Source organism: Ceratotherium simum, chromosome 14, assembly GCF_057802395.1.
Source record: "Ceratotherium simum simum isolate JZ-2026a chromosome 14, ASM5780239v1, whole genome shotgun sequence".
NCBI lineage: Eukaryota > Metazoa > Chordata > Mammalia > Perissodactyla > Rhinocerotidae > Ceratotherium > Ceratotherium simum.
This window is the reverse complement of record NC_141913.1, coordinates 63,807,348-63,832,858: the sequence shown is the minus strand read 5'-3', so window position 1 is coordinate 63,832,858 and position 25,511 is coordinate 63,807,348. Positions and strand designations below refer to the sequence as shown.

At 38.9% G+C, this 25,511-nt stretch overlaps 1 protein-coding gene across 11 annotated transcripts in view; it reads right to left on the bottom strand.

The window, feature by feature from the left end:
• Positions 1-25,511, bottom strand: part of ATP9B (ATPase phospholipid transporting 9B) — a 280,439-nt gene that overhangs the window by 156,996 nt on the left and 97,932 nt on the right. For all 11 annotated transcript variants that reach the window (XR_015554337.1, XR_015554338.1, XM_087439362.1 and 8 more), the window contains 2 exons: positions 22,698-22,792; positions 1,609-1,689 (listed from right to left, as the gene is read on the bottom strand). Coding sequence is in view for 9 of the 11 variants with exons in the window: in XM_087439362.1 (XP_087295488.1) it covers positions 1,609-1,689; positions 22,698-22,792 (176 nt within the window). In the remaining 2 variants the exon portion in view is untranslated. The remainder of the gene's footprint in view (positions 1-1,608; positions 1,690-22,697; positions 22,793-25,511) is intronic.

The following is a 25,511-nucleotide window of genomic DNA, read 5'->3' as shown; positions in this document are numbered from 1 at the left end:
TCTAGAGGAATCTTTTACAAACACCAGTATTATAACTTGACATCTAAGCTGAAAATCCTTAAATGGCTTCTTCCTTCTTTCGACAAGACCTTTAGGATCCAGCCTGGCTACCCTTCCCAATCTCCCCTTCTGCCATGCCTGCATACTCTGTCACACACAATCAGTCACACACTCAGTCGCATACACTGAGTCAAACACGCTCAGGTGTACATACTCTGTAGTGCATACTCAATCACATATTACATCGCACATACTCGGTCACATAATAGGTCACACAGTCGCACACACTCAAACACACAGTCACATAGCTGCACACTCAGTCACACACACACAGTCACACAGTTGCACATAGTCACACACACACTCAGTCGCACACTCAGTCACACATGGAACCGCACAGACTCAGTTGCACACTCGCACACTCCCTACATGAACTGCGCTTTGTAGCCTTGGTGTTTTCAGCCACACTTCTCACTTGTTCTCATTCTCTGACTTCAATGTGCTTCCACACACTGTCTAGCAAACATTTCCAACTTTTAGCAAGTGATAAGCAACATAAATCTGTGACACGGAAGGGCAGAAAGCAAATAATATTCCAAGACATTAATAGTGGTTGATAACTCTTTTAATCGATTGTACTAAGGGTGCCTTTTTGTAAGACTTTTTCTCACATATGCTAAATTGTCTTTATTAAGAACATGACTTTTTGGTAAATATTTTTGCAAAAACACAAAAAGATCTTAATTTTCTTCAGAACTCATTGCAAAGTGCTTATCACCAGGACGTCCTCCTCCTCTGTGTGTCCATGAACGTCCTGTACATGCTTTTACTGCACGCATAGAAATAAAGCTACAAAGTAACGCCCATCTCCTCCACAGGCATCCTCATTTTTGTATTCTCATACTTTTCACATTGTCTGGCACACAATATACCCTTAGTAAATGCTTTCTCAAATTGTTTGCCAATCCTTGTGTGTGACCAAGAGCGAAGCAAAGCTGACTACACCAACAGAAATCTTTAAAAAACAATTGCAGCAATTAAGAATAAACTATAGTCATATATTAAAATCTCTTAAGTATTATAAACCATTTATAATATCAGTATAAGGTGTTAAAATCAAAAGCTGAGTCCTCCAAATCTTTTTAAATAGTTGGGGGAAGAGGGGACTTCAAGCTATACCAAGTCACCATAATAATGAAAAGAAAGTAGAATGAAACATACATATGTATTCATGTACAGCCATCCAACCACTTAAGAAAAGTCAAGAAATGATGTGGATATCATAGCATTTTAACTATTATCCAAAGTCAAAACTGAAACAACTAAATTGCTTCATTGTACTGGCTCATAATATTTTAAGGAAGAAGGGTCTTATCAAGAGTAAATATGCTGAAAATCAGAACAACTGTACTAAACGTATCCCAGAGATATTTGATGTAGGAAAATTTAAGAACTTGAAACACTCTCTAGGTTTTCCCTATTTAACTCAAAACTTTGTTTGCATTTATTCTTTATTTAATTACTCTTTCAAAATAAAGGTTTGCTATTTTTAACTTACATACACAATGAATAAATTTGTATTTATTTTAACGAAACATTTAAACTTACCCTGGTAAATGTGCCTTCAAAACTATGAATATCCAACTGTGGCTTCTGAGCATAAACATAAGCATTGATAGAAAAAAGGTCCTGGAATACAGAATATCTGGATTAATTACATTATAATTAAACAGAATTACCTGAAAAATTTTCAATTACCAATTAATATTTTTCATATATTATTTACAAAAAGTGATGGTTGATTTTCTTATATTCTGTAATGAATTAGAATGGAGGATAACTAAGAGACAATTTTTAAGCTCGACAGAGGTGTGGCAATTTCTCTTGATTCCAACAGACTGCTGCCTGATGACAGGTACACGTCAATAGTACTGGGAAGAAGCTTATAAAAGACAGATCACCTGGGGCTGCCCCACGACTCCAATTTTAAAGGTGGAGGCTGTGTGTCAGTATTTAGAAGTTATATGGGTATCAAAGTATTCAGAGGGATTTAAGTAATCACCACAATTTCACATAAGTTCTATAAAACAATTTAGTAAATTCCTAGATCTGTTTACATGTGTTTTTGTTCTAGCAGCTACTGCATTCACTATAAACTAATGATCACCTTCCTTAAAGCCATGAAGACAATGCATTTCTCCCCTGTGCCTGAACCATATCCCCATGACCTGTATTTACAAAATAGTATGGGAAGGCTTTGACTATCTGCACATCATAGCTACTTTCACAGAATTAGTTTTGAAGCAGAAAAAACATATGCTTTGGGTTACTCCATTTATTGGCAACATGTAAAAGTTTCAAGTCTCCAGAGATGAGATCTTAAGCACCTTATTTTAAGATAATTATAAAAGTATGTTTGCTAGGCCAGAAAGTTTAGTTTTCAAAACTCTATATAATTTTATTAATATCACAGAAGTTACATTAAGTGAAAAATATATTTATAATAAATTTTAATTTTTTAATGATGCATGATTATTTTTACCAAGAGCTCACAAAGAATTCACAACACTGAAAGGCTCCTTGTCTGTTTGGACTTGGACAAAACCACATCCCACGTGGGATTTTGACTGGGCTATCCTTCAGACAGTCAGGAAAGAGTGACTCTGCCAATCTTCTGTGTGGTAATCTCACACTCACTAAAATGACCAGCTTATACTTGACGTTATAAGACAAAACTCCAAAGCACAGAGGTATGAAGCATACCTGAATTCATACAGTGGGTATGCCAATGATAATGTGGATGTAAAGTGACCAATTAGGGTCGTTATAACCCAAATATGCTAGTGTATTTTTCAAATTGATTCATGTGGACCCAAATAATATTGAGTATAGTACATCCACAAATAGAAATTACTTATACTTGAGCTTTTTAGGGTAAAGTTTTAAAAGTATTCTAATTCTTAATATTTCAGTTGTTTAAAAAATTTAATTGGCTATTAGAAAGCAGACTAATAAAAACAATACAGAAGTTTAAAAAACCTGTCTTTATTACAGGTCTGAAATTTCAACGAGATAATCATGACATCAGTCCAAATAAACGAAGAATGAAAGAACTGTGGCCTACGTTTGTCTCGATGCTCCTTTTCGGTGCTGTTGCTCGGAAACAGTGAGCATCCTTGCCTTCATATGGCTTCTATTTCTAGTTTCTCTGTCATCCTCTGAAGGAAGACTGGAATTCCTTTTCCATTTCATAGCACCATAAGAGTTAACAACAGGGGTCACACAGACCTGAACATAACTGGAAAATGCTCAATTGGAGAGTCAAAAAGAAACTTCTAGGGCCGGCTCCGTGGCTTAGCGGTTAAGTGTGTGCGCTCTGATGCTGGCGGCCCGGGTTCGGATCCCGGGCACGCCCCAAGGCACCACTTCTCCGTCCAACCCGAGACCGAGTCCCATGTACAGCAACTAGAAGGATGTGAACCTATGACATACAACTATCTACTGGGGCTTTGGGGGGAAAAAATGAATAAATAAAATCTTTAAAAAAAAAAAAAAAAAAAAAAAAACAAAAAGAAACTTCTAAATTTAAGGGAAATTCTATAATGTGAATACTGGTTTGATACAACAATCTAGTGACTAAAAACAAAATTAATGAAAAGAGAAAACAATAACCACTCAAAAAAGAGGACAAGTCAGACTCAAGCGCATTGCATGGCAAGGTAAAAGCTGCTTGGATGACAGATCAGTTCAGCAGATCGCAGTCTCTCGGCTTCTGAACATGGTGAGCTTCCCGATCTGTCATGAGACCAGCTGCCAACCTCTCAACACTCCCAATGTCCTTCCACACAGATGATGTGTGCTCCGTCCAGACTCTGCTCTCAAACTCTCCTTGGAGCTGATGCCACGTCTGAGGCAGAGCTCTCATGGCACAGCCCGGAAGTCTCATCATTTGGAACCCTGGACTCACAGATCCCAATGCGTGCCCAACTCTAAGCTGGACCCGACACTGCCAGGGCTGTTTTGACAGCGGCACAAGCAGTGCCAAGCTGAGCACTGGAACAAGCTCATGGACACATCTCGGACCTGGGAGCGGCGCAGAATTCAGACCCCTCGGAGTGATGTAAACCATGAAAACATCCTGGACGCTGGCTGGGCTGTCTGGTCCCCTGAGCTGCCTGCGATCAAGGGTTTATGCTCTGATGGGCCATCTGAAATCGAGTTGCTATCAGCCCCAACCTGTGACCCCTGCCCAAAGCTGCAAGTGGGGACGGAGGCCAATCACAAGGACGGTGGCCCCTTCACTGCACCGTCTGTCTCGAGGCTATCTCACTGCTGTTAACTTGTAGCTGGCTTTCCAGATTAGCTGTAGTTTGCAACAGTAGACCACGAGCCTGACCCCACTTCTCTCACCTTCCTCCCTTGTGTACACCTTAGCAAGGCTTTTGATTGCTAAGTGCTGCTGTCCCAGAAAGAGAATGATCTGTTCTGGGCCACACCCAAGATAAATTCTCAGGACAAAAGGGGTGGCGGATTATGTAAAGCCATTTTGAAAAGGTTTGAAGATTCAGATTCCCTCTTGACTAATTCCTAAACATGATGCCTCTTCCTGGTTAAGCTGTTTAAAAATATTTTCCTGTAAAAACTGCTTTATGCGGGGCCGGCCTGGTGGCATAGTGGTTAAGTTTGAGCACTCCGCTTTGGCGGCCCAGGGTTCACAGGTTCAGATCCCGGGCGCAGATCTACGCGCCACTTGTCAAGCCACGCTGTGGTGGCGTCCCACATATAAAGCAGAGAAAGATGGGCTTGGATGTTAGCCCAAGGCCAGTCTTCCTCAGCAAAAAGAGGACGATTGGCAACAGATGTTAGCTCAGGGCTCATCTTCCTCACCAAAAAAATAAAAAAGCTTTATGCTTCTTGCAGAAAACGCTTCCAGGTGAAAGGTCTGGGGAAGAGGAGGGGATGACTAAAAAGACAGAGTTAAGACTGCTGCATGGCACACGATGAACTAAAAACACAGAGTTAGGACTGCTACGTGGCCCACAGTGACTGTAACAGCAGAGAAGAAACAAGCCCCGAGACGGGGGAGGAGCAGAAGGCAGAGGGCAAGCTCATCTCTGCTTCTCAGAACTGTTTGCACGCTCTCCCCTCCTGCTCAGGAAAACTCCTCTGCTGCCTTTTTCAGCTTCTACCAGCATTTGAAATTCAAAAGGGCTGCTAAGCCTGGAGCCCCCCTGACAGCTCAGGTTTTCTCAGGCCTTTCTGGTGAAGGGGCGCTGTTTCTACTCTCATAAAGGGCATACCTGATACCAGGAGTGCACCCTGGTCCCACCCAGCCCAGTGAGGGCCAAGAAGAATAGCACTGGTAATATTTTTGCCGTAAAGACTTCGTGGCCAAGAATGTGGGCTGTGTAGAAAAGTTAAACACAGCAGGCCTCAGAAAGGCCTGCTTCCAAGCAAGGTTGGCCTGTGGCTTGGGTCTGGGAGTGTGGGTTTCAGGAGGGTTCCCACCATTCCTAGATAAGAAAGGCTCACTGTGCCTTAACTCTGTATGCAAGCAATATGGCTTATGCTGATCACCTGCTTTCCTTCTGGGACTCTGGCATTTTGCTGTGTGCCTGGCAGAGGGTGCCTATGGGGCCAGTCCCCAGTAGAAGCCCCCATGAGTCTCTGATGAGCTTCCCTGGTAGCCACCATTTCACTTACAACTTGTTGCTAGGGGAACTCAGTGCGTCCCGTGTCAGTCACCAGGAGGAGACCCTGGAAGCTGTGCCTGGTTCCCTCCAGACTTCACACCAGCTGCCTTTTCCCACTGCTGACTGTGTGCTCTGTCCTTTCACTGTAATCAATCACAGCCAGGAGGAGGACTATATGCTGAGGCCTGGGAGTCTTCCTAAGGAATCATCAAAACTGAGGGTAGTCTTGAGGGCCCCCTAACACAGAATCTGACATTTTTATAGTTTTGGTTTTTGTTTTCTGTTTTGTTTTTGCCTCAGAGCAAAAAAGTTTTAGCGTGGCTGCTAAAACTTAGACAGAAAATCACAGACTTCCAGACATGAAGAACCAGAGGTCAGACACTGAGGCAACTACGGCAGTGGAAGAGTGAGAGGAGACGGAGACATCAGAAAGGAGAGAGCCTCAGAAGGGGGCCCTAAATTCTATGTATGCTCGCATTCTGACTCCTAAACTACTTGTGCATAGGGCAGATTTCAAGAAGTCCAGCTCAGCTAAAAGAACTGAATAAAGACCTTAGCAGCTCCCCACTGCAGGAAAGAGAGAGCTAGGAGTTAAAACAAAACCAAACAAAAAAACCAATACTCTTCAGAAGAACATAACAGAATCCAGTCTCTACAATGAATGTATCATCAATAATGTTGAAGATATAATATAAATTTCTACACATATGAAGAAACAAAAACACACAAGATTCATATTCAAGAAAGAATTCAATCAATGAAGACTAATTTTGAGATGACCAGACATCAGAATTAAGAGATGAGAATTTCAAAGCAGTTATTATAACATCCCAAAGACTAAAGGAAAATATTTCCCTAAAGAATAAACAAAGATGAAACCACAGCAAAGAAAAAGAAAATATATTTAAGAAAAAAAATCAAATGGAAATTCTAGAATTGAAAAAATATAATATCTGAAATAAATTCATTAGATGGGCTCAACAGTAGATTGGAGATGACAGAATAGAGTGAGTGAACTTGAAGACACGTCAAGAGATAATGAATCTGAAGAACGCAGAGAAAAAAGATTTTGAAAATGAATATGGTTGCAGTGCCACCGAGAGAATATCAACACGTCTAACATGCCTGTCATTGAGCTCCCAGAAGGAGCAGAGAGACAGAATGGGGAAGAAAAACTACTCGAAGAAATAATGACTAAAAATATACCAAATATGTTGACAGCCACAAATCTACAGATTCAGGAAGCCCGGAAAATCCCTAGACAGATAAATAAAATTTAAAAATTTCAGTCATATTGCTAAAAAACCAAAGATGAAGAAAAATCTCGAAAATACCTAGAGAAAAATGACACATTCAAGGAACAACTATCAAATAACACTGGTCCCTCAGTACAAATAACGGAAGGAGAACACGGTGGGACAAAGTATTTAAAGCACACCGGGGAAAAAACATGTCAACCCAGGATTCAATATTCAGCAAAATATCCTTCACCAAAACAGGTAAAATAAAGATATTTTCAGACAAATGAAAATGAGAATTCACTACTAGCAGACACATACTACAGGAAATGCTAACAGAAGTTCTTTAGGCTGAAAGGAAATGATATCTAGTAGAAACTCAGATCTTTAGGAAGGAATCGTGAGGAACAAAAATGGTAATATCAAAAGAAAAACAAAAATCCTGTTTTTTCACTTAATTTCTTTAAAGTACACATAAAACACTGGAACAGTTTATAATATATGTAGACAAAATGTATATAAGTGCACATAAAAATAAACGCATACAAAAAATGCACAATACACTTGTAGCATAAAGGACAGGTGAGGTAAATGGATCTATCCAACGACAAAGTTCTTACCTTTTATGTGAAGTGATACAGTTTTAACTTTTCACAGTTACGCTTTTAGATAAATGCATATTGCAATCTCTAGCAACTACTAAAAAAAATGCAAAAAGGTATAGCTAGATATAAAAATAGAATTCTAAATATATTCAATTAACCTAAAATTAAGGAAGAAACTGAAGGAAGATTTGAGACACTAGAGCAGACAAGGCCTAAGAGCTAAGAGAAGAGAGCTAGCAGAGAGGGAAAGATTAGGAAAAGAGAGGGCAGGAAATCACTGACCAATGGAGGTCTGTGAAATGCAGAGTTAGGCAAAAGCTACAGAAGAAATATCCTTAGATAGAAGGAACAATTCTTCACTGTAATAATAGGCAAAGGTGGTGGTGGTGGGGTAGGTACCAATAGGGATAATACTGTTCATTTATTGGTGGGAAATTGAAGGAATTTCCATCTGATACAACCTTTTTTCTCTGTAAGGCAAGATCATTTGATGAGAGAAGGGCAGGTGGATCAGAATTAAAGGCGAGTAGAGAAGTCTGACATCACACCACTGACACAAGGCACGACAGTGAACTACAGACACACTGCAGGGTGGCAGTGACAGGTACTCCCTCTCTTGTCTGTGGTGATGGTTTCACAGATGTATTGAAGTGTACAGTTTAATTACGTGAAATTTACTGTATGCCAATTTTACCTCAATACAATTAAAAAACACACACAAGATGATTACAGGTAGTATTGAGGACCCAGCTAGAAATGGTGACCATCATTACTATGTTCTGAGAAGTGGAACAATTCATCTTCCAGTCCTATTTCCTCGTGTTTATTTCAGCAAACATGTGTCTTTCCACATCTTTTTCACAGCTCCTGTTTGGACTGTAATATCCTCTCAGATTTCTTAGACTATATTGGAGATTTGTATTTATTTTCTTCTGTTCCTGGAACACCTAACTTATCTAGGCTGTTTTTCAATTTATATTGGTCTTTCCCTTTCCTGTTGCTTCTACGTGCGCATTCCAATGATCCTTTCAGAAAAGGGCAGCCAGACAGCTGTGGGCTTCCAGAGCTGTGTATGTCATCAGATCTCCTCTGTCAGTGGTAGCCCCGACTGGGGCAGGTCATGCTCTGTCACTTAAAGAAAATGTTCTTCAACAGAAAACAGGCAACACTCTAAAAATGATATGGCTTCTTTCATTTCTAAAAGACATATTTAGGGCCGGCCCCGTGGCTTAGCGGTTAAGTGTGCACGCTCCGCTACTGGCTGCCCGGGTTCGGATCCCAGGCGCGCACCGACGCACCGCTTCTCTGGCCATGCTGAGGCCGAGTCCCACATACAGCAACTAGAAGGATGTGCAACTATGACATACAACTATCTACTGGGGCTCTGGGGAAAAAAAGGAGGAGGATTGGCAATAGATGTTAGCTAGGAGCCGGTCTTCCTCAGCAAAAAGAGGAGGATTGGCATGGATGTTAGCTCAGGGCTGATCTTCCTCACAGGAAAAAAAAAAAAAAGACATTTATTATTTTGCTGTTTACATTTCATTTATTTCTGACTTTCATCTAGGTGAGTGAGGAAAATACAAATTTTCAAGTTGCTTAGAGTTCCTTGAAGAACAAGTATGAAATAACTGATTCTCATAAAAATGGTCATCGTAACAACAATTCTAAAGGGAGCATCCCGTTCTGAGGGCGCAAAATCCTCCAAGAGAACTGACTGAAAAGTCTTAGAGCACACCGTCCAGTAAGAAGTGTAAGAGGAGGGCCGGCCCCGTGGCTTAGTGGTTAAGTGCGTGCGCTCCGCTGCTGGCGGCCAGGGTTCGGATCCCGGGCGCGCACCTACGTACTGCTTCTCCGGCCATGCTGAGGCCGCGTCCCACATACAGCAACTAGAAGGATGTGCAACTATGACACACAACTATCTACTTGGGCTTTGGGGGAACAAATAAATAAATAAAATTATTAAAAAAAAAAAAAAAGAAGGGGAAATCAAAGAAATTCAACAAAAAACAAAGGGGGGACATGGTGTGACAGAGACTATTTTTCACCATTCTTCCCATCTCCTTTTAAAGACAAAACTTCCAAGCTCTAGATGGGTATATGACTCCCCCTCAAGAATACCCTCTCAGCATTCTTTACAGCTGGCTCTCACTATGTGGCTCACTTTGGCAATAGAGCACAATGAGAAGTGACGTGTGCCATGTCTGGCCTGCAAGCACTCTGCGTGCCCTTCCCCTCCTGCTGGCTGGCCTGAAGGGGACCAGACATTGGGGGCACAGCTGGTAGTCACAGATCAAGGATGATGGAGCTGCCCTCTCAGGCTTGGACCACCCACCTCTGGGTGCTGAGGCAGAAAAAAACTTCTCTCTTGATATGAGGGATATCAGTATAGGAACCATTCCAGATTTTAGAGCAGAAAGGAATTTAATATATGGAATGAGATACTTCCAAAATCATAGGAAGGGATGAGGCTCAGGACTGAACCCCCGAAAATTACTCCTAGAATGTTACCAAAATGATCCTCCATGGAAAATACTGTTGCAACTACTGATGAGTTCAAGACACATCAATGGAGCTGTGACTCCAGGATGCAGAGGTCACTGCCTACACAGCAACTGCCACTCAAGTCCCTGAAGCTGAGGATGGCCCCTGCCAGCAGAGAACTGCCAACAAGTCAGAAAGGTAACTCATCCTCATTCCTGGCTTACAATTCTTTGAGAATTCACTTAACTTGGGAAAGCTCATTCGCATACCTTCAAGGAGGCCCGGAAAACATATAGATGAATTTTCAGGTTTCTAGAGAATAGAGACACTACACTGAATGAAGGGTTAGCACAAGAGCTCACCACAGTAGGTCAACTATTATAACTCAGACTATATGTTAACTAATTAAAATTTATTTTCAAGTTAATTAGGTCAAGCTAGTTTACACAAAAAGAAATACATGTACAATAATTGTAGACTTATAAAAATATGACTAGAAAGTTTAATGAGCAGCCAAAGGACTTCTGGGATAAGGCAAGTTCAAGAATCACTCATCATTTAAGTATCACACTGTCATAGTAATTTTCAAAAAATGAAACTCTCATATAACAGACTACCGTTTGATACATGGAAATAAAGAACAAGCTAGCAACAATTCTCATTTCTACATGCACATGAACATTTAGAGGAATGCATTTCATCTAGTGGATTAGACACGAAATGACTGAATAACGGCACAATAATGAGAATGTCATTCGAAGCTTTTCGTGATAATTTAAAAATCATTCTGAAGTTTTCAATAATGTAGGAAAACCTCTGCTATTAGGTCAAGGGCAACATTTGTTTGCATTACTTAAAGGTCATTAAAATACATCCTTAATCATAACATGTGGTTCATTACAAATAAAATTGCCTTTCGTTCAATAAAACTAATTAAATGTAAATGGCATTGTTTACTGCTATATGGATCTTTTGAAATAAATCAGCAAGTCATGATTTATTGAAAATTACTGTGACTTCATTGCTGCTAATAAATTTGCCTGATCACAAAAGCCAGAAATGTATTCCCGAACGTCTATGGTGCCTGAAAAGCGTGCCTTCTACAGGACCGTGCAGCAACAAGAAACCCAACCTGCTGTTGCAGGATCTGCAGCACAGCTATTATTAAACGCCTTGTTGAAATTTTAACTGTCTGATCACATTAAGGAATACACCAAAATTGGAGATGGTATTCTTGGTGGTGTCCTTGGTTCTTTATGAAAAGCTCCAAGGTTTGCAGGTTTATTCTTGGTGTCACGATGGACACAACGCTCAACTGATGACGCGAGAAATAGCGAATGACACCAAATACTCCCCAAATCCATTACATGAGGGAGACAGAGAAGTCAAAATGAGCCACAGTCATGGGCAGTGTAAGCTATTAAATGAAAAACCAGATTGCCTCGCCTGTACTCATAATGAAATTAGAGCTTCCTTTTCTATTGAAAAAAAAAAAAAAAACTATACATATACACCAAATTATATGAAGCTACAAATTTAAACTGATTGATGAATCAGAAATTCAGTTAAACATCCTCTTTTCTAGGATATACTGCTTTTTGGTTTTACAGTCATTTCAAAACTTAAAATGTTTTCATTTACCATACAGTTACTTCACCTACATGCTTAATCACCTTCTCTATCAAAGTGTACCAATGACAGCATTTTTAAATTACCATTATATGAATTGTATGCTGTAACTCTGTATATTTTGAAATATACAAAGTGTATATACAAAATGTATATTTTGAAATATTTTGAAATTTATAACATTCTTTTTTTTTTTTTTTTGGGAAGAGATCAGCCTTGTGCTAACATCTGTCAATCCTCCTCTTTTTTTTGCTAAGGAAGACTGGTCCTAGGCCAACATCCACGCCCATCTTCCTCCAGTCTATATGGGACGCCGCCACAGCATGGCCTGCCAAGCAGTGCGCTGGTGCACGCCAGGGATCCGAACCAGCGAACCCCGGGCCGCCAAAGCGGAGCGCACCCACCCAACCGCTTGTGCCACCGGGCCGACCCCTATAACATTCTTATAATATTGAATATAATAAAATGTCACTTCCTGTGATCATGGCAAAGAGAAAACTCAAAGACATAGATAATAACAGTGGAATTTTAACTAGTTTCTTATGATAGAATTTACATGCAATAAATGACCCACGTGTAGAAAGTATGATTTTATGCATTTTAATACATGTATACGCCTATGACCATCACCACAATCAAGACACTGGACATTTCTATCACTCCCAAAAGTGTCTTTGTACCCCTCTGCAGGCCTCCGTACCCCGCTCTCAGCCTGTCACCGCTGAGCAATTCAATTCCTAGAATTCTATATTAACATAACCATACACCACATACTCGTTTGTTTGGCTTTTCTTTCAGACAAATTCTTTCTAATATAGTATTTTAACTCTGCACTTTCTTTTCTACCACTCTTAGTAAATTAAATCTACTACAAATGATTATTTAGTGCAACTGTTTCCAAGTGTCCACCCCAGTGACTCCAGAATTCCTGGAAGTGAGGCTCCGAGGGAAAGACTTGGAGGACGGGGTCACCGTCTAAGCATGACAGCAGACAGAAATCCTTCCACTTATTTAGGATTCATGATCTTTACCTCCACTTTTAATCCTGGAGAGACTACATGAGGAGGAACGCTAGAAAAAGAAAAAAAGGACACAAAGGAGGAACGGAGACACAGCAGCATTAACCCAGCAACCGGCGCAAATCCCATGAGAAAGTCAACAGGCTGCCTGAGTGCTCATGATAAAAAACCTAACTCATTTTAACCAATAGAATGAGAATTGTAAGCTAGATGGTTTAAGTCATAAGGTGACGGCACAGCTGTATTTTGCTACATGAAAAAGAAAAAGCAAAGCAAATAGAAAGCACCGAGTCTGCGTGAGGATGGGAAAGAGCTGAGAAAGGAGGAAGGAGACGGAGCAGAGAATGCTCAGGCTGGAGGGAGGCATGATTTGGCCCACAAAACAGCATGTAATAAAAAACAACCTACTTGACCTGCATTCTTACAACAATCTTTTAGCCACACAGATTTAGTGACATAATTAAACCTCCTCCTCTATGGGTCTGTGTGAGAGGAGTAATATGTTAATAATCATAAGACTATAAATGCTAATTACCAGACTCTCACTTTTAGACTACCTACTGACAAACTGAAAGTGGTTAAAATGATAAATGAATATTGGTTGGAGAACAGCCTTCTGGGCACAACACAAAATCCATAAGCATACAGGAAAACATATAAACACTTACCTAAATAAAATTTAAAACATTTCTATGGCAAAAGATGTTATACAGCAAGAAGTTAAGAAACAGATTGGGAGACTGGACTTGTACCACACACTTGGCAAAAGTACAGAGAAACAGGTCCATTCATACACTGATGCTGAGAGTTGAAAACTGTGTAGCCATTTGAGGGCGACCCTGAATGTGTGCAAACAGTGCATTATTCAGTAAATGGTACTGTTGCAATCGGCTAACAGGTTTCTTTTCAAGTTTGATTTCCCACTCACAACTTGACTCAAAATAAATGTTAGATGGATACATTTTATGCATAAGGCAGGAATTATTTAAAAAGTAATTATTTAAAATATAAGCATAGAGCGGAAATAGTCTAAGCATAAAACCAAAGGCGGTAGCCATTTTATTTTATTAAAATATATTTGACATATAACATGTACAAATTAAAGGTGTACAACATGTTAATTTGATACATCTATATATTGTAACAGGATTGCCATTGTAGCAATAATTAGCACCTCTATCATATTACATAAGTAACCATTTTAAAATTACTGGTAGGTCACGTTATATAAACATGCTCAACTTTTATACAGACAAAAGAAATTATAAACAAAAATATTTAGAAAAGACTGAAACAAACTGGAAAATGAAAAATGACATTTCAGTCACGACAGACTGCATATACAATGGTGGTCCCATAAGGTAAGTACCATATTGCCTAGGTGTGTAGTAGTAAGTACATTCTGTAATGTTCACAAAACGACAAAAATCACCTCACGATGCATTTCTCAGAATGTCTTTCTGTCATTAAGTGATGCATGCCTGTATAAAGACCTCTTTAAAAACAAACAATAGAAAAATGGGCTGACAACATGAACAGAAACTTATAAAAATACAAGAAATATACTTTCTTAGGTAAGAAATATCTTCAACTTCCCAAAAAAATTAAATAGAAATTTAAACAGGATGCCATTTTCACAGTTATCAGATTGGAGAAGACTGACAGGTCAATTGACTAATACAGAGGAAATGTTAAGTTGCTGTAGTCTTCTGGAAAGCATTTTGGCAAAAGAATCAAAATCCTTAAAAATGCCTCTTTTGATCTCTACCACTATTTACAAAACATCAAAAGTGTTAACTTTCATATTCCCCACTATCAGGCTGATCACAGAAGTTATAATTAGTCAAATATCATGCAGCTAATAAAACACTTGCAGAGATACACATTTTCTAACATAAAAAATATGACCCAAAACATATTATTGAATAAATAGCCTAACAGAAAAAAACAGTATATATAGCATTACCCAACCAGGCAAGTGTGTGGCGAGGGGGAGGCTGGAGAAGCGTACTGTCAGGAAGAGTTTATACCAAGTGTGAATGGCAGCCAATGCTAAGTGGTAAAATTATGAGCGTTTTTCATCTTTTTTATGATTATATATTATTTTCAATGCACATATTACTACTAGAATCAGGAAAACAAAATTAAGTCTCCATCTCTTTCATGAAAGCATGAGTCCTGAGAGAGAGGGCTGGTTAGCCTGAAACACAAATGGAAGCCGAGGTGAGGGGACAGTTGGCGTGCAGGCACTCTCCAGGGCAGAGGCAACACAGCCCGAGCAATGTCTCGTACTCCTGGCAGGTACATCCCTACAACAAGCACATCCTCCAATAACAAAGACCCATTAGTTTGGTTTTTCAAAAATTTTATGCTTTTAATTATGATTTGCAATGTCATGTAGCTTGGTTAGTCCACAAGGCACTTATATTTCTCATCAGAAATCAATCAAGGACTTTTATAAGCTATGTTGTAGCTGGTATGAGACTTGCTCCCCAACTAAAAACACTGGAAAATGGACAAAATAGATGAAACAGCTGTTTTCAGACACTGGACACAGTGTTTCTGGGAGAATCACAGGACAGTGACCCCTGGAAGAGGAGAACACAGATGTGAGCCCTCTGTGAGGCCAGTGTCATGCATAAAGGGGTTTCCATACCACAGGGCAAGAGGGGATGCCAAGCACCAGAAGGCAGTCTTTCTGAATCTAGGGCCAGATATCAGCATCAGGGAAGCGTGACAGCTAATATATGTGGAAGGCTGGGAGGGAACAACGGGAAGAAGGAGTGGCAGGGACCTGCACAGTGCTCCCGAGTCTGTTCCTAACCGCCAACACGCACCTGGATTGGCTGGGACCTGCACAGTGCTCCCGAGTCTGTTACTGACCGCCAACCCGCACCTGGGTTGGCTGGGACCTGCACAGTGCTCCCCGAGTCTGTTCCTGACTGCCAACACACACCTGGAGAGGGCAAAGTGATGTCTGGCCAGGCAGAGTCCAACCCGAGAGCTCTAACCTGAACCAGCCCAGAGATGACGCAGAGTGGGGGAGAAATCAAGTCTGACCAGCCAGAGTTAAATGCATCTTCGAATGACCAAGAATTCCCATAAATATCCCAGAGGATCAGGCCCTAGTAGTAGGACTAAACTAGCATTACAATATGGGGACTCCAGGCTCATCCCAACAAAGTTTAAGAACAAGCCTTGAAAAGATCAAGTTGATCTACAAGTTGCTGAACCAAGAAAATAAAGATAAATAGGTTTTGAAGGAAGAAAAAATATATAACATTTACAATATCCAGCATCTGATAAAAAATTACCAGACATGCAAAGAAGAAGTAAAGTGTGAATTGTATCAAGGAGAAAAATTAAAAAATGGAAACATACCCAGAAACAACAGAGACAATGGAATCAACTGACGAAGAATAAGTATTATAAACTGCTGAAAGATTTAAATGAAACTATGAACCCATTAGGAGAGAAAAGAAAGGGATTTAAACAATAACAAAAATGAGAGAACCACATGGAACCTCCAGGGATTAAAAACACAATATTTGGGATAAAAAATTTGCTGAGTGTTCTTAGAAGACTAGATACTGCACAAGGTAAAATTAGTGAATTTAAAGACAGAGCAACAGAAACTATCAAAATGGAGTCATGGAAAGAAAACAAGACTGAGAAAAGCAGGAGAGCCTCAAGACTGTGGGTATATTGAGTGGTCTAACACACATTTCCTTCATGTCCCAGACAGAGAGGTTTGGGCAGAAAGACATGGAAAATAAAGGCTGAAATTTTTTTACATGACGAGACAAATAAACAAGACAAATCAAGATACAACACACACACATTCCTAAAAGAGTTATCCCCCCAAATCTTTAAAACGCCCCAAGCAAAAGACCTAGAAGATAAAGAGGAGACCAGACAGGAATGGCTATAGAGAACATTTCAGAACTACATAAGCCATAAGACAAAGCAATGACAGCTTTGAAATGGTGGGGATAGACAAAAACTGTCAAACTAAAACTTGAAAAACATCTTTCAAAAATGAAGGTGAAATAAAGACATTCTTCAAACAAAAACTGTCACAATTAATCTAGCAGATTTCTCCTACAAGCTGTGTTGAAAGAAGTTCCTTGAGTTGAAGGAAAATGACACTAAACAGCAAGTTGGAACCATACACAGGAAAGAGGGGCCCTGGAATTGGTAAATGTATGGGAGAGTGGAAATATGGTTTTCATTTTTTACTATCTTCTTAATATACTCAACAACTTTAAATGGAAAAATAGTAATGGATTGTGTGGTCTATAACATGTCAAAGTAAAAGATACAACACAATAACACAAGATGAGAAAGAAGAAGTGGAAGTCTACTGTGCGAGATTCTTAAATTGTAGGTGAGATGGTTTAATACCGTTTGGAGAAAGATTATGATAAGTTAGAAACCCATATTGGAAACCACAGAACAACCACTACAAAATAGAACTAATGATTTTAGCTAATAAGCCAGTAATGGTAATTAAACAGAAATCTGAAATAACACCCAAAGATGGAAAAAAGGAACAGAGATAGGATAAGCAGAAAATAAACAGCAAGATGATTACCTTTAACTCAACCATTATTCATAATTACAGTAAATGTATGCATTAAGAAAGCAGCAATTGTCAAACTAAATAAAAAAGCAGTATCTACATGTAATATGTTAACAAGAAACCCACCGTATGTATAAAGAAACAGATACATTACACATAGAAAGATGGACATAGATATGCCATGCAAACACTAATCAAAAGAAAGCTGCAGTTACTACATTAATATCAGACAAAGCAGATGTCACAACAAAGAATATTACCAGAATCATGAAAAAAGGGTCACTATATCAAGATGTTAGAATTCTGAATGTGTATGCACCTAATAACAGCGCTTCAATATACATAAGACAACAACTGACAGAACTGAAAGGAGAAAGTCCAATCTATAAATAGAGTATGATATCTTAAAACTCCTCTCCTTAATTAAGAGAACAAATGGTAGAAAACAAGTAAAAATATACATTTAAACACCAGTTTCCATCAACTTGACCTAATGGACACTTATAGAATATCCACAAAATGGCAGAACATGCACTCTTAAGAGCACGTGGAGCACTGGCCCAGGGAGACCATATGCTGGGCCACATCATGAGTCTCATACATATAAAAGGACTGAAACAGAACAGAATATGTTCTGCAAACATAATGGCGTTAAATAACAAATAAATTACAAGATATCAGGAAAATCTCCAACTATTTGGTAAATAAACAATATATTTCCAAGTAAACAAGGGGTGAAAGAAGAAATCATAAAGGAATTAGAAAACATTTTTAACTAAACGATAATGAAAATGCAGTATATAAAAATTTGTGTGATATAAACTAAGTAATACTTACATGGAGATTTATAAAACAGAAAAGAATAAGGTATAAAATCAAGACTCTAACTTCCACTTTAAAAAGTCAACAAAGAAAAGAAAATTAAACACAAACTAAGTAGAATGAAGGAAATAAAGATTAGAATCCCAATCAGTAACAGAAAATGAATACATAATAAAGGTAATCAATTAAACCAAAAGCAAGTTCTTTGAAATGATCACTAAAATCAATGAAGCTCTGGCTAGACTGACCAAGAAAAAAAGAGATGTAAATTACCAACACTGAGAATGCAAGAGGGCAGCAATCCCATAACCACTAAAAAGTAATAATGCAATATTATGAACTTTATACCATCTTATTTGGCAACTTATATAAATTCTTTGAAAAATACAAACTTCCAATGAACAGAAAATCCAACTAACTCTATACCTACTCCAGAAATTCAATTCATAATTAAATACCTTCCCACAAGGTAAACTCCTGGCCCAGATGGTTTCAAGGGTGAATTTGATCAGTATTTAAAAAAGAAGTAAAACCAATCTTTCGCTAACTACTTAAAAAAAATACAGGAGGCAAAAAGACTTCCCAATTCATTTTATAAGGCCAGCATACTCCTTGATATCAAACCAAAGACATTACAACACAAGCAGTACAGACCAATATTCCTCAGAAACACATGCACAAAAAATCCTTCACAAAACATTAGCAAATCAAATACTGCAATATATGAAAAGCACACTCAGCATGACCAAATGCAGTTTGATTTATCCCAGGAATATAAGGTTGGTATATAATCAGTCCATGTAAATCATGACGTTAACAGATGATGGAGAAAAACCATGCAATCATCTTAATAGAAACAGAAAAGCCTCTGAAAAATCCAACACCCATTCACGATAAAACTCTCAGCAAACCAGGAAAAGAAAGAATTTCCTCAACCTGATAAGAGGAATCTATGAAAACCTCCAGCTATCATGACACATAAAGTTAAAAGGCTGAATGCTCCCCAAGATTGGAAACAAGACAAGGACGAATGGTTTCAGCACTTCTCTTCAACACTGATTAGAGATCTCAGCCAGCGTCATATTGCAAGTAAAGAAAAGAAGGCTGCATATACAGATTGGAATAAAAGAGCTAAACTGTCTTCCCTGCACAGGGACAATCTAAGGAATTACACAAAGCCACCAAAAAGATGTGAACAGACATTTCACCAAGGAGAATACACAGAGGGCAAATAAGCACGTGAAACAGTGCTCAGCATCATTAGAAATGCAAACTAAAATGAGATACCACCACACACACAAAATGACTAAAATAAAAAATAATGACAGCACCAAATACTGGCAAGGATGTGGAGAAATGGCATCACTCACGCACTGCTGGAGGGAATGTCTAAAGGTGCAGCCAGTCTGGCAGCAGTTGGGCAGTTTCTGCATGCACACTTCCCTACACATCCCTGGGGGCAGGGGCTGCATCCCTGACTTATGACGTAATGACTGACTAGCTGCCCACTTGTTCCCGCCCATTGTGAAGGGGGTAAAGGTCAGCTGGTCAGTGGGAAAGGGTCAATGCCAACCTCAACTTCTCTGTTCCCTTCATCAGTTGGTTCCGTAGACTCTGCCTTTCCTCACTCACCACCACCACCACCAATAAAAAAGTTGTATTAACCCAGAACATATAAATTACACATAATATCCTACAGAATTTAAATAAACCATCACAGAACATTGAGAATTAAAAGCCCATGAAAACAAATCATCTGACTGGTGCGCTACCTGGCTTTGACTGAGAAACTCTGATCTAGAACAGTAGTTTGGACAATTTTCAAAAACAACTTCTGACCTGGGGACTTACGGAGACTATAAGATTTACTGAGATAAGACAGGAGATATAAAAATATTTCTGTGTCTAAGAAGGGGAAAATTAAAAATAGAATACACATTTGCATATATCTGCTTTTTTTTTTTTTTTTTTTTTTTAAAGATTTATTTATTTATTTTCTCCCCAAAGCCCCAGCAGATAGTTGTATGTCATAGTTGCACAGCCTTCTAGTTGCCATATGTGGGACGCGGCCTCAGCGTGGCCGGAGAAGCGGTGCGTCGGTGTGCGCCCGGGATCTGAACCCGGGCCGCCAGCATCAGAGAGCACGCACTTAACCGCTAAGCCACAGGGCCGGCCCAGCATATATCTGCTTTTATCGATTTGATACTATACATACACATGAGGATTTAACTGGCAAACACCAATACAAAAATAGGCATAGGAGAAGAGCAAACAACCGAATAAGAAACACAAATTTCTAATAAACATGTGGTGAAAAATTTCAACCAGATTAGTAATCAAATAAGCACAAATTAAAACCATGAACTGTTTAAAATTTTCTCTCTCAACCTGAGATAAATTCAATATTTATTTTAAATGTTTTAAAAGATATTTACCTAATAATCATACATTGCTGGTTACAAGATGTTTTGCCACAACTCTTTTATGATAATTTGTAAATACCAGAAGCCTGAAATTGGGGATATTCTTTTACCTCCCAATTCTACCTTTAACTTTTTTCACCCTGAGGAGGAACAGTGGAACTAACTAACATCTGTTGCAATCTCCCTCTTTTTGCTTGAAGAACATTGGCCCTAAGCTAACATCTGTGCCAATCTTCCTCTATTTTGTATGTGGGTCACTGCCACAACATGGCTGAGGAGTGGTGCAGGTCCACACCTGGGAACCAATTCCGAGCCACTGAACAGAGCACACTGAACTTAACCACTAGGCCACGGGGCCAGCCCCCCCAATTCCACTTTTAAGAATTTACCCGAAGAAAAAAAAAGACTTGCTACTTACATGCCATCTCGTAAGTTTATATATCTAAAAAAACAAAAACTTGGGGCCAGCCCAGTGGCATGGTGGTTAAGTTCGCACACTCCACTTCAGCAACCCAGGGTTCACAGGTTCGAATCCTGGGCACAGACCAATGCACCGCTCATCAGGCCATGCTGTGGTGGCATCCCACATACAAAATGGAGGAAGACTGGCACAGATATTGGCTCAGGGCCAACCTTCCTCAGCAAAATGAGGAAGATTGGCAACAGATGTTAAGCTCAGGGCCAGTCTTCCTCACCAAAAAAAGCAAACAAAAAAAAATCTGGAGCTGCCCACTTGTTCCATGCATGACAGAGGTGTGCAGAGGTTGGCTAGTCAGCTGAGAAGGGTCATTCTCCAGCTCAGTGGTTAGGAAACCAGGACCTGTTGTTCAGATCTAGCAACCTGCATTCTGCTCTGTATGGCCCTCAGGGTAGGAATTTCTTTTTTAAAGGGTTGCAAAAAAAAAGAAAAAAAATGGAGGAGAAGATGATAGTGACTCTGTGACAGACATATTACGTGCCCATGTTATTATGTGATGAATAAACTAACCAAAGAAAAAATAAGCAAACTCTCATTAGTGTCCAACATGTTTGGAAAAGATCCAAACATATAAAGGAATGAATTTCAACCTAGGGACTACCTAAAGTATAGGCGAACAAAAATATCTAAAGAATCAAAATATTTCCAAGTCTTATGCGAGTCAAACATATTTAGTTTCCAAAAAGTCCAGTATACACAAGAATGAGGAAGGCTCCTGCTGTTCACGGTAATTAACCGTAAGCTGTATATAATATAAGCAGCTATTCCCATCCAAATCCAACCAATCCAAGGAAAGTGACCAAACCTATCATATCCACTTTCCCTTACCTTAACGAACAATTGCTTGGGTCCAAGGTCATTCTTAGACAATCTCAATCTTTCTTTACTCTCCATCGAATATCAGCAAATCATGTAAGATGAAGCTTTTCTCATTCAGATAAATACTACACATAATACAAAATAAACACCACATGGCCACAACTGTGGTTTTGTTTAAAAAAAAAAAAAAAAGAAGAAAGAAAGAAAGAAAAAAAAGATGTGTACCAGTCTAGGAGACTCTCAGCATTTTCGAGATCTGTTTCAGAGATCACTGAAAATACCAAAATCTCTAAGTATTGTTCTCTCTAATCCCCTCTCTTGGCTATTCCCTAGGTACAAAAAAAAAACTCAGCAAGGGCCAGGCAAGAGGTCCAAAAGAGTCCTTCTCCTCTCTCTGTTAAGAGACACAGTAACACTTCACTTTCTCCTAATCAAAGAGGATTCTCCTCTCTTCAAAGGAAAAAGCTGAAGTGGACAGGCTCGTCTCCAAGACTAGGCCACCCAGTCTGAATTCTATGGTCCACCAAAGCAGGATCTGAACTACCTACTAGGGAGGAAGTCAGCAATAATGGACTCATCTAACCCCCAACGAAAGTTCTCAATTGTAAAGATTACTCAACTGAGAGGGTTTAAAAATAAAGACAGAAAGGAAAGGGAAAGAGAAGAAAGAAAACCTAGGTGTTAAGCCAACGGCAACATTCGAAACTACATCTAAAACAGGTCATGTGCTAAGACACCACAGAAATTATTTTCTCATAATTTTCAATGACCCTTCATTAGTAATAAAGAAATTATTTTTAAAAGTTATCAATACATTAAATAGGTCACTTGGTATAAACAGAAATGTACTTACTACCCAGAAGCAATCACTAACAATAAAAGGATGGAGCAATTACAATGAGGCTCACCCCCAAAGCTGGTAGCCTTTGTGTACAGCTCACAGCCACTTTCAGCTTCCAGTCGGTTTCTCCATCCAGCTGATCAGTTCGAATAAAACACGAACCTTGGAATCAGAGAAGAAAAATTCCTGAGTCACAGGTACTTGAAAACCACAATTCCACAGCACAGTGGGATACAGAAGTGATATATCTAGAGATTATCATGAACAAACATTCTTAAAAGCCTTTATTTATTTGATTCACAAAAGGAGTTTGCTGAAAAGACATAGGTCATTAACTATTTAATCACTTATCTCCTATTTGGTGTTCTTGACTATTAAGGTTTAACATTAATTAGTGCTTTATTTTAGAAAGAATATATTGATCATTTCTACATTTAATTCATGTTTTGATAATAACAAAATAATAAGTAAATACACAAAAACATCCAAGAGTGTGTGATATTACTTTGCTAATAAAATATCTGATGTACCATCATAAAACATACGTTCAATACTAAAAGCACAGCTAAAATGCGAAAACCTGGTAAGAGCTACTGTCATGCTAACAAATCCTATCAAATTTTAAACACAAAAAATATTAAATTAATTTTTAATTCAATTAAAATAAAACTATTAAATTAATTAATTAGTGATAATTATTAATTACTAATATTTATTAGATATTAAATTATTGTTAATAATTATATTGTTTATATATTTATATAATTTCTATCTATATAACATAATTATTATCAAATTAATAATTTAATTTTAATTAAATTAAAAATACTAACCCATTTACCCTTTGCCCATACCATCATATGATTTCTCAGAACCTATCCTAAGACAGAACAGCAAAGCACAAAACACATACACAGAAGATGATCATGCAACATTACTGATAATAACAAAAGATGGGAACAGATGATGAGGGAACGAGCTAAGTAAAAGGGAGCACCTACAGCAGCGAAAAAAAAAGAAAAGAAAGCAAGAAAGACCTCCATATACTGCTATGAAAGATCTCTAGGATATATATTCTCAAATGAAAAAGGCAAGGTGCACAAAACTGTACAGAATAATACCTTCTGTTGAAGGACAAAGGTGGGAGAGAGGAAAGGGTGTGTGTGTCTGTGTGTGAGTGTGCATGTGTCTGTGTGTTTGTGTGTGTCTGTGTATGTGTCTATGTATGTGTATCTGTGAGCGTCTGTGTGAGTGCGTCTATGTGTGTCTGTGTGAGGAGTCTGTGTGTGTCTATGCGTATTTGTGTGTGTGTGTGTGTGTGTGAACGCAGGGATAATACTGACAGAGGGAGGAAGGAAACAGGGAAGGGACTAGAATAGAAGCTACACCTTTCTGAATACATCCAATTTTATATTGTTCACTTTGAAATCACACACATTTTACATAATTAAAAAGCCAAATTACATCAAACTTTAAAAAAGCAATCCCTAAAAAGTAAAATGAAGCAAATAAAACAGAGTTACAAATTAACAGTTTAATCACAAAATGAATTCAAGTAACTTCTGAAGTTTTTCAAAAATTTAACTGTAAAATAAAACAGTTACAGAAAGGCACATAAGCATATGTATATCTTAATGAATTACTACATGGTAAATACCTTGTAAACAACTGTAGGATCCCTTAGAAGACCCTGCATGTGCCCTGTTCCAATCAGAGCCCCCTTACCTCCTGGTAATGTAACACTATTGTCACTTGCATTTCCTTGCTTTGCTTTAGAGTTTATCACCCCAAGGCACATCCTTAGATGTTACAGTTGAGCCTTGACCATTCTGGGTATGTCTTTAAAGTCACTTTTTATCTACAGGCCCTCCCCTGTCCTCCTTCTGATTTGTCTGCTAAAAGACGTGGGTCTGCATGTTGCTGACTGAACACCCACGATCCAGGCCAACCAGCTCCCCTTCCCTGTGTGGGTTCTGTAATGCTGGCTCCTGTACCCAGAGCCCAACTCAGACTCTGCTGACCCTCAGCAATGCTGCCCTGCTTCTGTCCAGAGGCACAGTGTCCATGCTCTGCTCTGCTTTGATGCCCTTTGTGCTCAATGTCCAGATCCCTTATTGCAACAGAGGTTGCAGAAGGTGGTAGTCTATCCTTCCTTTTTCACCTTTTAGCTGGAATAGAATGTAAAAAGAGAAGGTGCTGCTCTTTGCACTTGGTTTGGTCACCTGGTGGAATAGTTCTCATAAGAAAGCGTTGACTCCTTGCTCTTATTGACCTACATTTCAAGACAATGAGTTGGTACCTGCTCATCCTCAGGAGGAGACCAAATAGGCTCGTGGGTGTGTGCGCACATGCACTGTGTGAGCTACAGTACTCGAGGAGTTTTACTCCAGTGCCATTACTATTACTATAAAGTCTCAAGTTGACGCATGATTGGGGGACAATCTGATTTCTAGTGTTACCACATTATTAGATTAAAATGTCCAACAAAAAATCAAAAAGCATATAAAAATATAGGAGAGACTGGCCAATCTAAAGGAAAAAAATTAATCTACAGAATCTGTCCCTGAAAAGACCTGATGGCAGATCTACCAGACAAAGACTTGAAAAGCAAATGTCTAAAAGAACTAGAGAAAGATGTGGAGAAAGTCAAGAAAACGTACAAACAAAATGGAAAAATCAATAGAGAGAAAACCTTAAAAGAAATTCAGGAGCTGAAAAGTACAATTGCAATGAAAAATTCACTAGATAGAGTCAAAGACAGATGTGAGCAGGCAGAAGAAAGAATCAGAAAACTTGAAGATAGGATGACGGAAACGATCCAGTCTGAAGAATAGAAAGAAAAAAGATTGAAAAAAAGTGAGCAGAGACTAAGGGACTTCTG